The 18,717-nt window shown below is 35.1% G+C and overlaps 1 protein-coding gene across 1 annotated transcript; it reads right to left on the reverse strand.

Annotated features, from left to right (window-relative positions):
• Positions 1–7,930: 7,930 nt before the first annotated feature.
• Positions 7,931–14,492, reverse strand: LOC132548939 (arrestin domain-containing protein 4-like; the record flags this gene model as incomplete). Its single annotated transcript, XM_060212843.1, has 6 exons — positions 14,342–14,492; positions 12,984–13,103; positions 11,715–11,935; positions 11,268–11,450; positions 9,876–10,061; positions 7,931–8,021 (listed from the first exon to the last, which is right to left on the reverse strand). Coding segments are annotated over exons 1-6 (952 nt in total), but the record flags the coding sequence as incomplete, so codon positions are not given.
• Positions 14,493–18,717: the final 4,225 nt, after the last annotated feature.

An 18,717-nucleotide genomic window follows, 5' to 3' on the forward strand; every position in this document is an offset into this window, starting at 1 on the left:
GATATTTTTGTTTGTAGATATATCTATTACGTCTAATACCACGACTTCTGAAATGCTTGATATCACATGGTTAATCATTTTATAGAAGTATGGCATTCACTACACTTTCACTCTTTATTGTTTCCGTAACATAAAACCATACACCTGTGTATCTAGTTTAGTATGTTATTTAAACGATTTGATATGAGACAAATATTATACCAAGCATTTGCCGATCAGAAAAACAATTCTCGTGCAATAGCGTTTCATAGACCATCAGCTAACGTATGGAGGTTTTAAACACTTAAACAAGCGATAACGATACTTCTCTCTTGTTTTTAATGAAAACCATCATACATAAACCTGCTTCTGTCACTGAGAGCTAAAAATTCTTAATTCAACATCTCACTACCATTTCTAGCGGAAATAAAACTTTAAGGAAACATTAACATCTATAAAACTGTAATTATAATCATTTCAGGCTTAAAAGTGTATCATGATTAGATGAATATGATCTATATAATAACATACAAAACACAATCGATGTAAGAAGGTTTTAATCAATATGTAAAATTATGTAAATGTTGATAACATATTAAGTCGAAGTTATAACTACAACGGTCATATAAAAATGACACTAATCTTATAATCTAATGTGTATTTACAATACTATCTTTACAGTTAAATATACACACTGAAGCATCTAATTCAACATTTATATGTAAAATTTAAAAAAAAATGCAAAAGATTATTATTATAAACTTGTAGAATGATTATCGTTTCGATAATTAAGAAAATTGTCTTTTTTAAGGTATAAAAAAATTGATAAATAGATACATATCTGAGAATTATACATGCAACTTTTTCATATCCTATTGTTTGAACGTTGAATTATAAATATGGATAGTGTTAATTGTTTCGGCGTTACTTTTGTATGTATATCTACATAAACTATGAAGACATACTAATTGATTTTAAAAGGATAAAGACCATGTAGTTTAAAATGTTTGTAAAAATCGGTTGATGTACCAGAAAAATACACAGACGAGCTAATCTATGTTTTTATCATATGGAGATAATTATTGTGTTGAAGATAACACTGTATGTATGTTAAATTTATAAGAAGCATCAAATCAGTCATCGATACAAATACAATATTGAAATAAAATAATTATATTTTGAAGAAAATCGGACGTACTTCCTTTTTAAAGATTCACTCTTTACTATAATGTTTAAGGTTTTGAACAACCATGTGAATGTATTTCAAACAGAAAATCGCAATTTAATGTCCCTGCAGTACATGCTAATTAAATTATAAAAATCAAATTATAATTATGTATTAAATCTGAGGATGAAATGGCTTTGTACACATCAAGATAAAATTTATATATTCGTTATAATTCTAGTACGAAGTAAGATGTAAATGCTAGTGCTCTTACAGATATTTAACACTGAAAGAAAGAAAGAAAGAAAGAAAGAAAGAAAAGAAAAGAAAAAAGAAAGAAAGACAGAAAACATTGATTAACAATCAATTAAATTACCTTCTTTTCCGTCTCGTCTACATTCGGATTCCTGTCTGTCGTCTGCCATTGTTTGTGAACACCAACTGATGCACACGACTTAATTGACGTAAATACTCAGAAACAGATATTGAGTATGACTTTATTTCATTTTCCCCTCGTGTTAGCATTTACCAGAGCAATGAGATCGTACTTGGAACATCCCACGTGCATTCTTTTGACCCTGTTTGACCCCGTTTTAATCAAACAGCAGGCGTTCTTTGTGATAATTATTACTCCTCTCTATGCGTGACATTTGACCGAGCGGAGGGATACACAGTGCGCATGCTCACAGAGTGCTGCAAATCGGAGAACAGAAATAAAAATGGTTGATTGTTATACGCCTGAATATTAATTTTGTAGGGTTAACATACATAAGAGAACCGCAACAACACACAGCGACGAACTTGATCATTAAACGCTCGGGGAGATTTAATTTCACTAGGCATACCATCAGCATCATACAACTGACCTTTTCATGAATTCTCTGGTAACAGCGACACATTTATTATTTAGAATATTCTCAATTCACAGAGATATATGTCTGGATATTTACACAATATATAGTACTAGGTATACCATTGCATGTTCATTATTATTATTATTATTATTATTTTTTGTGTGTTTTTAATTATTTAATAAAAAAAATAACTGGCAACGTGTTTTTTTTTTTAAAATAACCATTCCGATATTGCCAGTTGAGTAATTGTTGTGTGCCCCAAATGAGGCCGTACCTTATTCTACTTCATAAAGCAGTATATCCTATCACCTGTATTGCCCTGTCACCTCATACATCGAAGTTCTTGATTCTTGTTTTTATTGTAAATTTTTAGTAAGGAATATAATGCGGAAACATATTTAGAGCGTATTTTACAAAATCTCATAATAATATATCAATACAGTCTGTGGCGGCCATGTTTGATTACACAAATTTTCACGTTAAATATTCATACGCGGAGAAAAAATCAACGTAGCTTATGTCTTGGTAATATGATGTCATTATTCGCTATAATTAAAAAGTAAGATAGAAAGCCAAATATGTATCGTAGATATATTAATAAGAATTTAATAGGTCGGGAAGTATTTTACACGTTATGATGCATGTGTTCAACCTTATATCAGACGTGATGACATTTTGAAACAGTATAGAGGGGCGCGACAGTTCTCGCTTTATAATGATATTAACTGCCACCGTGAAAGCTTTTCCTTTCCTTAATACCATGCTCAGGAAAAGAAAACAAGATATAAAAAACAGGACACGTGAGTACTGAAGCAAATGCTTTGTCTCGTCACAAAACATGAATACTGTCATCTTCTAAAATCCTATTAGTTTGTATGCTAATAAGAACGAATGGTATATAATGGTATATCACCGGAGAAGTGATTTACATTTAAACCTAATTCAGATTTGTCACAACGATGTAACTCAGCATGTAGGCTTACTTAGTCATAGTTGTATAATTAGTATGGTTATTTTCAAGATGTTAATTGCGTTGAATTGCAGTAATTTCTTACACACTAAATGCTTATATTTATGTTCGAACGTATTACTGGGACAATTAATCACAGACCTCGATAGTTTGAAGGTCGTTACAAACTTGATGTGAACTTGCATCTGTCTCGGTGAAACGGGTGATTCAATTTCAAACAAACACTGGTTACGTGTAGACTGAACACCAAACATTATCAATCATTAACTTTTGATGAGGTCAATATGATGTTAGCCCTCGGTTAATGGTTTTCTTCCAAGTTGATATACCACCATATGGACAGAAACAGAAAGGAGCTTAACTTTCATATTACACATGTACCGGTGAAGTATAATTTTTTGTCCTAATCCCCCTGATTCAATCATATCAACACATAAATAACCACAAAAATATGTCTGGGATGGGAAAATTTAGCGTGAACAGGGCATTTTTGCCCCAGGTTTTTCCCCAATTTTTCACAATACCATGCTACACCGGTACTTTCTGCCTTGTATATACATTTATGATAAAGTCTTATCTTAGAATTGGGGAGACATATTTAATAATGTTGTTATGACACCTATTTTATGTTTGTTTCTATAACAATCTATAGTTTTGTAGTGAATATTTTACATACATGTCACTTTTATGTAGAATAATATACCACGTGCAAAGTGTTCTTTGTTATGTTATAGGCATATTTCAGTTTTCGATTTACAGTGACAATTTTATTATATATTGTCAATTTCAGATATATTTTTTTATTATCCAGGACATCAGCGATTTTTCTGTGAATAAGGATCATGTTTATTTGGTAATAGGTAGTTTATTTGGCGGATTTCTCACCCAGTGACTAGTCAGGGCGGAATATACTTGTACTAATGTAGTTGATGTCAGCTGATGTCACCTCACTGAACGACATTACTATATACAGTTACATACCGACCTATCTGTAATATAGTATCTGATGTCACCTGATGTCACCTCACTGAACGACATTACTATATACAGTTACATACCGACCTATCTGTAATATAGTATCTGATGTCACCTGATGTCAACTCACTGAACGACATTACTATATACAGTTACATACCGACCTATCTGTAATATAGTATCTGATGTCACCTGATGTCACCTCACTGAACGACATTACTATATATTGTTACATACCGACCTATCTGTAATATAGTATCTGATGTCACCTGATGTCATATCACTGAACAACATTACTATATACAGTTACATACCGACCTATCTGTAATATAGTATCTGATGTCACCTGATGTCGCCTGATGTCACCTGATGTCACCTGATGTCACCTGATGTCGCCTGATGTCACCTGATGTCACCTGATGTCACCTGATGTCATCTGATGTCGCCTGATGTCACCTGATGTCACCTCACTGAACGACATTACTATATGCAGTTACATACCGACCTATCTGTAATATAGTATCTGATGTCACCTGATGTCACCTGATGTCACCTGATGTCATCTGATGTCACCTGATGTCATCTGATGTCACCTGATGTCACCTGATGTCACCTCACTGAATAACATTTCTTTATATACTGCTCTTCATACTGTTGCTTTTTTCTGATTAAGAAATTCCTTTCGAATGCTTGAAAATTCGTTCATTATTATTATTTTTCTTTGTGAAATTCTGGCCATTTTATAAGTAATTTTGCGATATATATCAGAATTTTAATATACACTGAGTTATATAAACAGAAGTGTATTAATGGTTGTCCTTAGCCTCATCTTTTACCTGGTTGATTTATAGGTACAGAAAATAAGACTGCTACGTGATGAGAAATTTTATACTCACACGCATTAAAAAGAAAATGCAAGATTAATGTCGGATTTCATTTGAAATTATTATTAAATTACCAGGATTTTAGTCTCGATTCAGTTTTTATTGAAACTAGGTATGTCATATTTCAGTACTGATAAGGGAGCGTTTATTTTCATAATTTTTCTCAGATTTGTGCGCAACAGACAAAGAATTATGAACAGTTCACTGAGGGACTTTATTCATTAGGTGTAACTTAGCACATAAAGAAAAGATAATTAGAAGGTTTCTAGTGACCGAATGAATTTTCAGTTTTACCTGTGTAATGATGAAAGAACGTCAAAGTATTATATCCGAGCTCTTAAAATAACTTCTTTATACATTCGTTGTAAAAAAACTAGGTACACTTCACCGCGTTAGTTCATGAGATTTTAAAGACATTAAAAAAAGACTTTTAAACCAATACACTAATCAATTCCATTAAGTTCATCACCTAACACACAAATATATTTATAGTAACAAAGGTGAGCACACTAAACAATAGCTTGAGATTGGCTGGAGAAAATGGAAACCTATTCTAGAATTTTAGACTGTCATAGAAATTGTACATATCTTTATTTATACTCTCAAATTAAATTAATATTTTGGACATTTGTACAGTTTTATATCCATATCGATGTTCGCCATGACGTTGACTTTAGCCTACACTCTCTGTCTACCTAATGTTATTTATCATTTCGTCTCTCTCTCCCTCCCCCTCTCTCTGCAGCATGGGTGCAAGTGAGTAAAAATGTGTAAGTATATGTACATTTCAGAAAAAAGATGGTTGTCATGAGGATGATGAATGAACAATGATTGTTATGATGATGAAGACAAAGAAAAGGATGGTAACTTGATGTTGGTCTATGAATAATGATGATGATGATGATGATGATGATGATGATGATGATGATGCAAGAGCCTAGTGTAAATGAGAGTAAGAGAGTGTCTGAATGACTTTCTTTATCAGTACCAGGTAAAATTTTGAAAAAAAAGACTTTTGTCGTGAATAGGAGATTATCTATTCTACATGAGAACATAAATCATGAGACGACATAGTAAAAGCGTGTGCCGAGAAACACAACGGGTGACGACAACATGGCGACTGACAACATAACAAAAACTTTTGATGGAAACATGACGGGATACATCAAGACGAGTGACATCGTGAAGGGAGACATCGTGACGGGAGACATCGTGACAAGTGACATCGTGACAGGAGACATCGTGACAGGAGACATTGTAACGGGAGACATCGTGACGGGAGACATGAGATATGTATCGTCTATTTTGAGATAGTTTTATTTCAATATAATAAAAACTAAGTACTACAATTCGTATTACATTTTTCTGTTTATTATCATCAAACATAACGAGAGACCTGGTGAACTTTGGTATTTACAGTGAACCATAATCATGTGGTTGAACTTGATTGCTGGAGGCATGCATCAAATTATCAATAAACACTCAATACTCAACAACGATTAGTAAACAGAAATTTTCCCTCTGATCAGATGCATCTGACAGCGGTTCGAATTTCAAAGTCATCGTGCAGAAAAATACATAACAAAAACATTTACGTCAAAATGAAATATGTCAAGACACAAACTGAAAAATAAAATACGATATTACATAGATAACACCAAAGACACACCTGTCCAACAGCATTTCAAGAAAGCGTTCTGGAAGATGATCTACTTCTACAGGTTCAATAAGTACACAGAACAATGGTGTTACCTTCAGAACAGAATTTTCAAGACAAGAAAAAGCACAAACAAAACAAACAGAAAAAAAAAAAAATCTGAAAAGAGAAAATGTTTCGATTGTCTATATAGCTTTTTAATGAGATGATAACACCCAGAATAAATATATCAATGCCGAGTCTGTAAGTAATTAAACTGTATACATACATACATACATACATACCACCTAGAATATGTATATCAATGCCGAGTCTGTAAGTGATCAAACTGTATAGATACATACATACATACATACATACATACATACATACATACATACATACATACATACATACATACATACATACATACATACATACATACATACATACATACATACATACATAAATACACAACGAAGCATTCACAATGACAGTTTTGAGGAAATATCTTCTTTTTTTTACAATTATATCGCTATATGGGCGCTTACTTTCTGTAAAAGTAAGCATGTCTACGCGACCAAGCATATCCGAACAAAATTGGCAAATGCTAATAAAAGAAAAAAAGACTGTGAATTTGATAATTACAAACAATAAACAAAATATATAAAATAAAGCATTGGCGCTATAATTAACGATGTAACAATGGTAAATTGCACGGTTAAGTCCTGTGAGGAATTTTCTAACAATGTCGAGAGGTGTTTCACTGAACACACTATGAAACCGTTTCAATACTTTCACTTTATGACAATGAGAACCTCAAAATGTTGGATTGAAAAGATCAATCCTTTGACGGGACATCCCACTCAGCACTGGAACGGTGACGTCATCATGTTGACAGCATCCAATCAGGGAAATTTGAACGGTGCTGCACGAACAAAAACAATTTTCTTACAGTTACCATGGACAAAGATATTTAATGTGAAACATATAGGAACATATGAACTGATGATTTAACGTTAAGTCGACAAAATCTTCGATTCGTATACATCAAAGAAAATACCGACATATTAACAGAATATTGATCTCAGATTCAATAAAACCAGGAAAAATATGAATAAAAGAACCGTAAGTAACTAACTTGATTAATTTCCAATGCAAATTTCACAATTATTCATTATAAAGCATACCGCATCCTTTTTTATTTTACCTTTTGCAAGTGACGCTACCAACCTATTTCACCTTTGCTTATTTATAATGAAATTTGATTTCACACGAATGTCCCAAGGCATTGAGTCAGATAACAATGATGAAGAAGATCATGATAATCATTATATTAGCGGTAATAGTGGACAGTGCTAATTCTATTGAATTAGTAGTTGTGATCTCAACTGCGCCTGTCTGACATATTGAAACAGAATATGTTCATGAAGATGATGTAAACAATAACTCCACCTTAATACTCACTTCTGGACGCTTTTGTTGCTGGAATGTTCCCCATCCTTAAAATAACATTTAGTAGCTCATAGGTTTTAGCAAACCTCAATTTCACCTCAACCTGTAAATGAGAATATGTTTATAATTCACACTAGTCGATACACTATAACCACGATACAATTAATGATAACGCGTAAGTTACTCGCACCTTAAATACAAATTTTGTAAAATTTTTGACACACCAATGCCAAATACTGAATTCAGCTACAACAAGCCATTTTTATTGTTATTTTATTGCCTGTAATTGATACTACGAATTTAAAGTGTTGGTATTAGGGGATTTGGGGAAGTCAGCATTGGGGGATTATTAGCATTATTAGAGGATGTGCAATGCCTCAAATATTTAGTAATTTCAATATAAGATTATTTCAAAAGAATGGTCAACGATGCCACAGCTCTTACGAATTGAAACAGGATAAGCAGGGTTATGGTAGACATCGAGGAAGTTCATTAGCAGAGTATATTCCTCATCTTCGGAGTCTACCTGACTTAGCTTCAGAGTTCACTTGACTTAGCTTAGAGCGTACCTGGGTTACTATCAGAGTGTACATGACTTACCATCCGAGTGTACCTGACTTACCTTTAGAGTATACCTGACTTACTTCAGAGTGTACCTGACTTACTTCCGAGTGTACCTGACTTACTTCAGAGTGTACCTGACTTACTTCAGAGTGTACCTGACTTACTTCCGAGTGTACCTGCCTTACTTCCGAGTGTACCTGCCTTACTTCCGAGTATACTTTACTTACTTCCGAGTGTACCTGCCTTACTTCCGAGTGTACCTGCCTTACTTCCGAGTGTACCTGACTAACTTCAGAGTGTACCTGACTTCCTTCAGAGTATACTTTACTTACTTCCGAGTGTACCTGACTTACTTCCGAGTGTACCTGACTAGCTTCAGAGTGTACCTGACTTACTTCCGAGTGTACTTGACTTACTTTCAGAGTGTACTTGACTTACCTTCAGAGTGTACCTTCAGAGTGTACCTGACTTACTTCCGAGTGTACCTGCCTTACTTCCGAGTGTACCTGACTTACTTCAGAGTGTACCTGACTTACTTCCGATTGTACCTGACTTACTTCAGAGTGTACCTGACTTACTTCCGAGTGTACCTGACTAACTTCAGAGTGTACCTGACTTACTTCAGAGTATACTTTACTTACTTCCGAGTGTACCTTACTTACTTCCGAGTGCACCTGACTAACCTCAGAGTGTACCTGACTTACTTCCGAGTGTACTTGACTTACTTTCAGAGTGTACTTGACTTACCTTCAGAGTGTACTTGACTTACCTTCAGAGTGTACTTGACTTACTTCAGAGTGTACCTGACTTACTTCCGAGTGTACCTGCCTTACTTCCGAGTGTACTTGACTTACTTTCAGAGTGTACTTGACTTACCTTCAGAGTGTGTACCTTCAGAGTGTACTTGACCTTCAGAGTGTACTTCCAAGTGTACTTACTTCAGAGTGTACCTGATTTAGTACCTGACTTACTTCCGAGTGTACCTGACTTACTTCAGAGTGTACCTGACTTACTTCCGAGTGTACCTGACTAACTTCCGAGTGTACCTGCCTTACTTCCGAGTGTACCTGCCTTCCGAGTGTACCTGCCTTACTTCCGAGTATACTTTACTTACTTCAAAGTGTACCTGACTAACTTCAGAGTGTACCTGACTTACTTCCGACTGTACCTGACTAACTTCAGAATGTACTTGACTTACCTTCAAAGTGTACTTGACTTACTTCCGAGTGTACCTAACTTACCTTCAGAGTATACTTGATTTACCTTCCGAGTGTACCTGCCTTACTTCCGAGTGTACCTGACTTACTTCCGATTGTACTTGACTTACCTTCAGAATGTACTTGACTTACCTTCAGAGTGTACTTGACTTACCTTCAGAGTGTACTTGACTTACCTTCAGAATGTACTTGACTTGTATAAGCTTGCAGTTATCAAGATTGGTGGTGATGTCAGGAGGTATCTTCAGCTCCTCGCCGTTCCAGGAGTCAGTACAACCTGGTAGGGTAGGGTCGTGTTTGACACTCACAACGATCTTCTTTTCTACATAGTCATGCCATTTATCTTGCATGTATCGAATCCTCTGTGAGTAAAAAAGTTATCATCGTGAGCTTTTTGTTTGATAAATCCAGTAAAATCTTTATGTCAGTCATGATACATATGACCTTTGTTTATAGCTGGGGAAATATTCATCACATATATTATCTAGATAGGAGAATGAACAGTTGTGCATTCAGGTACATTTCCCACTTCACATAGATAACCTATTTCAAAATATTTGTACAATATCTACACTGATTTCCTATTTGCTTACCTCACTTTGAGGTTCAACAAGTTCTAAAAATCAAAGTAAATTGTACTATCAAAATTTCAAATGCGTACTTCTGTTCTTGAAATACGGTACAGCGACATGATGGCGGTTAGAAATGAAACATCACTACTGATGACAGTAATTCACATCCACGTCAGTGTCCATTATAAAGCTTGTTAGCGAACCTACCAGGTCATGAGAGGCGTGCCTCTCTTTTACAATGCACAAGTACATATTAAGTAAACACGTGGAGAAACACGGTCTGGAAGTATTTCATTTCTTCATTTGATGTCACATTACACCTCTAAAAATGAGATGAAATGTCCTTGTAATTATTTCATGTATTTAAGAAATATATTACGGAAACCCGTGAGACTTGGATTCAAACTTTGTCGATACCATCGCCATAACTGTTTTGTTTTTATAAACATGATTCTTGCTTAAGAAGGTGATATAACCAGGTTTTAGGAGATAGACTTACATGCAAACAGTTGCTAGTTTTGTCGATGAAGCTTAAACCCTTAACCTCTAGAAACACATGGTTCTCATGTATATCCCTTTGTGTTTTTATTAGTCTCCGTTTATTTGTTTTATTTTCTGAATTTTGCCGTCGTTTCCTCGATTTTGAGTCGATTTCTTATTAACATCGAAGAATTTTGAGTTATTATTGATAAAAAGCCAACACACAGTGTCATGTGATATTGTGAAATATTTTGTGTTGGTATCAATGGTACATAGATGGTGTTACAATTTCATATTCACTCTTAAAGGCATACTACAATTTAAGACATTATTCCGATATGTATGGATATATTACTTCCTTGTTCCGATGTATAAAAGTGATATTTTTCATTATTTCACCAGAAGAAACGCTTGATTGAATAAGTATGATGGACCTTCATGTTTGTACAACTAATCTACTTTTTGCCAACAGACACCCTCTTACTGAAGGAAACAAACACTATTTCAACGACTAACCTGTACAATCGAACACTTGCTTGCGGTTATAATCATCTTTGAATTGTTGTGAATTTGTCCAAACAACATGATTGTCTCCCCTGGACAGTACCCTCTCTTGTCTACCTGGAATGACATGCTGACTTTGCCCGCTATACATGGGAATAATCCAACATCTTTACTCTCCGATCGGCTCCAAGGCATCTGTCAATACATTGACCAGTTGCATTTACTTTTATATGTATTTATTATCCTGAATACATGAATATTCAGCGGACTAGAAAGAAATCAGAATAATTTTTCGATATTTCGAACCTGCCAACTCTCATTAGTCTCTCAAAAACCTGTAGTTTTTTATATAACCATATTGGGATAACTCAAAAATGGTCTTATTAGGGATATTATTTTTTTATCCTTTTTAAAATGTATTTATTCATTAAATTAATTGATTGATTTTTGTTTACCTACCCCGTTGATAGGATCCATATTGAGATCTAAAGGACAGATAACATGGACGTTCTTCGGATCCAACATTTCTGTCTTTGCGTCCGTCCTTGCCAGAACATACAGTATGTACCTAATGAACCCATTTGTCCCTTCGAAGGATGATGGGATATCTCTTGGGAGGTCAAACTTGACACGAAACTCGTGGGGACCAATGCCGTAGGTCTTAACACCCGAGGACATCGCTGTGAATATATAAACAAACAGTATGTTACACCTCTTTCCCACCCTCCTTAAGAAACATGTCATTGCAAAAACACGGCAAGAGTATTGATTACTCTGCAAGACTTAATTCATGAGTTCCTTAAGCGTTGGTTACACATTATTATTGTGTCAGACGATGTACACGTGCTTTCTGACGACTTGTGAATATTCTCAAATGATATTTGACCGTCAAACTTCATATGATACATTTTTTGTCCTTGTGAAAATCTAAAACATTTCACAGTCTGACGTTTACATAACTGTCCGTCTGTCTGATTTATCCTAAGATCTTGGTTATCCTAGTCACCAAATCACACTGATAGTGTTCTCTAAATCACGAGATTATAATGATTTGATCAAAGGCCAAATTTTGTAAAGGATTTTATAAGAAACTCCGTTCATATCGTTTTGCATTGAATGATTTGTTTCATGGCTGGGTAAACATCATATTACTTTGCGAAATATCTTGTTAATTCTGGTCTCTACGGATATTTTAGGGGACCAAATAAACATATTCAATTATAAAAGAGAAGGTATATTACTGCTATGAATCTCACATAAAGACAAGAACTACTAGACAGTACTGGTTATCTCCCTTAGACTTGATAGTCAAAGGAAAACAACGAAACGGTACACATCAATACAACACTGTATTAAATGAAGCCAGGACCCCTGGTTTACTAGTCTGACGTTCAACTGATCGAGATAAAGAGATGTTTTCTCCAACCGAGCGGTATATTACAACTAGCAATATATTATGGTATAACTCGTCTTCGAGATTCCAGGAGTGACAGTGGTGTTTGTGAAAGTAGCGCAAACCGCAACATTCCCGGGTCCCTGCATAGGCGCCAATGTAACAGAAGTAATTATTTCTGCCAGTGTCCTGCTAGGTTTCGAATCCGCAATCCATGGCTTACTAGTATGACGCTAAAGAGCAGGCCTCTCTCTATCCGAGTGGTACATTGCGACTAACATGTTATCAGGATAACATTTGAAGCGTGTAAAAGAATACAAAGTATGCTGACTTACCCATAAACAGTTTGTTTTCTAAGTTGACTATTTCCTGTCTCCCGCCTCGTTTGAAACTATTAGGACCCACAGACTCTCTCCAGTCAGTCTTAGCATAACCATGAAGTTTGGCTACCAAACCTGGTATGAAAACCAAAATTTCAACAATTCAGTTCATCCATTTTTAAAACAAATTATATCTTAGTCGATTTAGGCCGATGCTAACTTAGCTGATCAAAGAACTTTTCGAACATTGACTAGTGTTTAAGTTTCAGAGGTGAATTTAATGTATTGTTGACATAATCTGATTCTCCATAAAGCTTAAAAGTCTTCAAGACAGCCTCTAGGAAGGATGATATAGCCTAACATCTTTTTCTTTTCAGGATCTTCCATGTGCCATAGCCAGCTCAACGTTTGAGATTACGTGCATATGACTGTCGATCCGTTGTCACTATCTCATTTCCCTAATTGAGGACGTGACATGACAAGGATTTTAATAAGAGTTACTTACCAGATATCTTCAATGGTTCAAAAAACGATAAATATTTTAGAAAATAAAACTTTGTTTTGTTTCTCCATCATGAGTTGGTTTTCAATTTATTATTTTTTTCATAATATGTAGTTTTGAGTTTTTACGGTTGAACGAAAACTGTCAGTTACACTCTCTGTATATGATTTGGGAGATTACTATTTGTGAGATATTTGTATTTCTTTTATCAGATATTGAACGATCGGTCGTGATCAATGAAAAACGCTACCCAAAGGAATTTAATTAACAAGAAATGTAAATTGTCTGCATATAATTCATATTACGTATAATATTAAAACACGTTACGTTTTATACAACACTAGTTTACATATCTGAACCTTAATTTTCTATTTAATGGGTTCGATCGTTTATTATACAACACTATAAAAAGTCTTGCATTATCTAGTTTTTCAGTTCTTAAGTTTGGTTCCTGTGTTACTGTGTCTTACTTCTAGGGGTTTTACTATATTTTCACCATTTTAGTATGAGAGATGTTTGCTTTGCTTTAATATTTGACAATTATTAAGTTTTAAACTATGTTGATGGTTAACCTATCCATGAAGTTTTCACAACAATCAGGTATGTCATGTTAGCAGATGAAAAATAAAATATCCCTCGAAACCCATTTTTATATATAAAGTCAATATTTTGAATGCTTCATTAGATTTCAACGTTTTGAATTTCAACACTACGGCTCCGGTGGATTATTAAGCGATCAAGGAGGCCGGAATATCATTATACTACATTATAATGCTGATGTTTTCTACACAAGCTATATGCATTCCATTATATATTAATATAACTTTTTTCGTACGTGGAATTTTTACAGAGGAATATTTCTAACACCTACCTCTTACTTCCAGCGGCTCTTCTAGTTGTAATCTCACAATTGCTTCAACTTTCCCCCCAGCATTAAAGCAGCCATCTTCACGCTTGCTTAAAAGCTGTATCTTACATTCACCATTTTTTAAAATGGACTGAACGGGTTCAGCCTTTTTCATCGTGAATATGTCTCGAGAAAAACATTGAAGCCTCAGCCGGGGGAATAACTCGCCATTTTGTAATGTGTCTCTGATCTTGGCCAGCAAACTTGATATTGTTATGATACTGACGTCAAAAGTTATACCCATGGGTCTCGTGTCTTAATTAGTATTATGTATATATATATTTATATACTGTGAAACACGTTATGTAGATAGGATTTATAGATAGCAAAGAGTCAATCTTTCTGATTTTATTTAAAACTTGTCTTGCATGAACATAACAAATAAATCAGCCACATGGATAATGGTTTGCTTTAGAACGCATGGTTATCTAACATCTGAATCGCTTTGATTAAACTTTAAAGCCCCTTATAGGTCAGTGGTTCACTGCCTCGATTCGGTGATTAACCTTAGCCAAAACAAAATTGGCCGATTGTATGTCTGTCTGAATGTAGGTCGTAATAAGTGCACTGAGACCAACATAAGTAGGAATATACATTGAATCGGTCAGTTTTGAGACCTGTAAATTTACTACCAACTGATCAGGTCGGAATATGTACCAGAAATAGATAAAAAGTAAATAAATACATAAAATAGATAGATAAATAAATAAATAAATAAAATAAACTGTTTTTCTGTTTAGAGGAAATTATTTGAATTGACATTCGGTTTTTCGACATATAACAGGACTACGCTAAAACCTTAAATTTGTTATCGTTACTATTTTATACTATGTATAGGCTGCTATTTAATTACAATGGTTTCTATATCAGCTTAGACACGATTGACAGCCTTTTAAACGTGCCTCTCTGAAGCTACATATCACTTCCTTTTGTGTTTTATCTGTATATTATTGTTTAACAAATACATGAAACTGGAGATTGCCGCTGATTTTGGGATATTAAATTTGGAGAATGCCATACTTTTTCATTTATTGGTTATTTCAAGACATTTTAATGTTCGTAATCTTGTCCTTTCTTTTATCACATTATCAAATTTCACTGTTTTGCCATAACAACGTAAGGGTACCACGGTTGGTAAAGTAGTTTGGACAGCAACAAAGTACAATAAAAAAAAATATACCATACTGCGTAGTCAAGGTTATAAAATTTCACCTCATTGGTAAAACACAAGATATCCACGGTAATAAAGACACCACTATAGTCATTCTTAGACACAAAAAAAGATACAGTACATAGTCATGGTAACAAACGTAACACACTCTGTAGTCATGGTAACAAAACGTACCATACCCTGTAGTCATGGTAACAAAATGTACCATACTCTGTAGTCATGGTAACAAAATGTACCATACTCTGTAGTCATGGTAACAAAACGTACCACACTGTGTAGTCATGGTAACAAAACGTACCATACTCTGTAGTCATGGTAACAAAACGTAACATACTCAGTAGTCACGGTAACAAACCGTACCAGACTCTGTAGTCACGGTAACAAAACGTACCACACCAGGTAGTCACGGTAACAAAACGTACCATACTCTGTAGTCACGGTAACAAAACGTACCATACTCTGTAGTCATGGTGAAAAACGTACCACACTCTGTAGTCACGGTAACAAAACTTACCACACTAGGTAGTCACGGCAACATAATGTACCACACTAGGTAGTCACGGCAACACAATGTACCACACTAGCTAGTCATGGTAACAAAACTTACCACACCAGGTAGTCACGGTAACAAAACTTACCACACCAGGTAGTCACGGCAACATAATGTACCACACCAGGTAGTCACGGTAACATAATGTACCACACTTGGTAGTCACGGCAACATAATGTACCACACTCTGTAGTCACGGTAACAAAACTTACCACACTAGGTAGTCACGGCAACATTATGTACCACACTCTGTAGTCACGGTAACAAAACTTACCACACTAGGTAGTCACGGCAACGTAATGTACCACACTTTTTAATCACGGTAACAAACGTACCACACCAAGTAGTCATGGCAACATAATGTACCACACCAAGTAGTCATGGCAACATAATGTACCACACCAGGTAGTCATGGCAACATAATGTACCACACTTTTTAATCACGACATCATAATGTACCACACTTTTTAATCACGGTAACAAACGTACCACACTCTGTAGTCACGGTAACATAATGTACCACATTAGTCAGTCACGGTAGCCAAAGAAGTACCACGCTTGTTACATGTTGTCATCGAAGCATAACAAGTATGGATGGTTTGCTTCCGCAGTTCTCGCGTAGTCTTACTGAATCTAGTTTAATACTTATGCGATATGAAGGTGTACATTTTTGATGATCGTAAGTTTGTCTGTTGGTTCCGTTGTTGTATACCTTGTTCTCATTTTGGGAACGTGACATTACTTACTTGGGTTGACCTAGGTTTACATGGCGGGTGTCGTAGACGAAGCAGGAGACGCTAACAAGTTTGTATTTTTTTTTCGTATTTTGCAAAAGTTTCATGGAAGTTGTGTTTCAACACACGCAGCTTCATATCGCACAAACAGAATATTAGCTATGACGACCCTTAAAACTAACCCCATAATTTTCATCAACCTGCGTCTTTTAAAACCCTGTGTCCGTCAGCTGTAAGTTTGGATGAATATCAATCAGGACTATTTCACCAGTGTGAAAAATCAGGACTTGAATACAAAGGACTTGTTCATCAGGGTGAATACTAAGAACTTGTTCACCAGGGTGAATACAAGGACTTGTTCCTCAGAGTGAATACAAGGACTTGTTCTCCAGGGTGAATACTAAGTACTTGTTCACCACGGTGAATACTAAGGACTTGTTCACCAGGGTGAATACAAAGGACTTGTTCATCAGGGTGAATACTAAGTACTTGTTCTCCAGGGTGAATACTAAGTACTTGTTCACGAGGGTGAATACTAAGGACGTGTTTACCAGGGTGAATACTGAAGACTTGTTCACCTGTTTAAAAATTTATCGGTATTTCCCATCATTATTTAATAAAAAAAAAAACCCAAAGAAAACAGATTGTTCTTTATCAAAATCTTAAGGAGACCAGAAACGCTGTAATATAATAACAACATCAATTGTTTAAAAGGAAAACGTTACTTTGAATTAATGTGTGTATGCAACATACAAACATCACAAGTGTTTCTTTTTAAAATCCAACCATATCTATGATAATACAACATATTTGACATGCTCACAATTATATCATAGACTGAAACTATAAATATTTGCCTAGCATTGTAACATCAGTAAACCGTATGTTTAGACATACACAAGGTCTACAGTGTGTCAAATAACAAGGTTTCCTTGGTTTCATTCTTTATCTAATCATCGAAATATTTTGTGATAAAAATGTGATAAACATAAAACAAATAACGTATTTCACGTGAATTGGTTTTAATTTGGTATCTTCATTCGTGTCGCCCACTCAGCACCAAAGTATCAAAGCCATTTTATCGTATCTTTCATCACTGGAAACACTATTAATAACCATTAATTTAAATGAAATGATTTCTACACTAACATAATGATATATAAAATAAGTCAGATAACACTACGTTACACATGGATATCTAAGGTACAAAGCTGTAAGAACATTTGTTCGGAAGATTTTATTTGCATATCACGTGTCAGGTACATGGTAGAGTTACCAAATAAACATTACACAAACATAAAACATGACGACTACTGAAGATTTACCATCATAACAATCCTGGAAATCACAATTTAATGACAAATCAAATGTCTACAGTAAGTGACAATGTAGAATTCAACAATTCACAGCTTTCTGACAACAGAATTAATATCATAGTAACGGTACGGGATACAACACTGTACTGACAACAGTACGGTATACAACACTGTACTGACAACAGTACGGGATACAACACTGACAACAGTACGGGATACAACACTGTACTGTCAACAGTACGGGATACAACTGTAGTACGGGATACAACACTGACAACAGTACGGGATACAACACTGTACTGACAACAGTACGGAAAACAACACCGTACAACACTGACAACAGTACGGGATACAACACTGTGCTGACAACAGTACGGGATACAACACTGTACTGACAACAGTACGGGATACAACACTGACAACAGTACGGGATACAACACCGTACTGACAACAGTACGGAAAACAACACCGTACGGGATACAACACTGTACTGACAACAGCACGGGATACAACACTGATAACAGTACGGGATACAACACTGTACCGACAACAGTACGGGATACAACACT

Source organism: Ylistrum balloti, unplaced genomic scaffold (genome assembly GCF_031769215.1).
Source record: "Ylistrum balloti isolate Yb309-2 unplaced genomic scaffold, AGI_CSIRO_Ybal_v1 Utg370038, whole genome shotgun sequence".
Classification (NCBI taxonomy): Eukaryota; Metazoa; Mollusca; class Bivalvia; order Pectinida; family Pectinidae; genus Ylistrum; species Ylistrum balloti.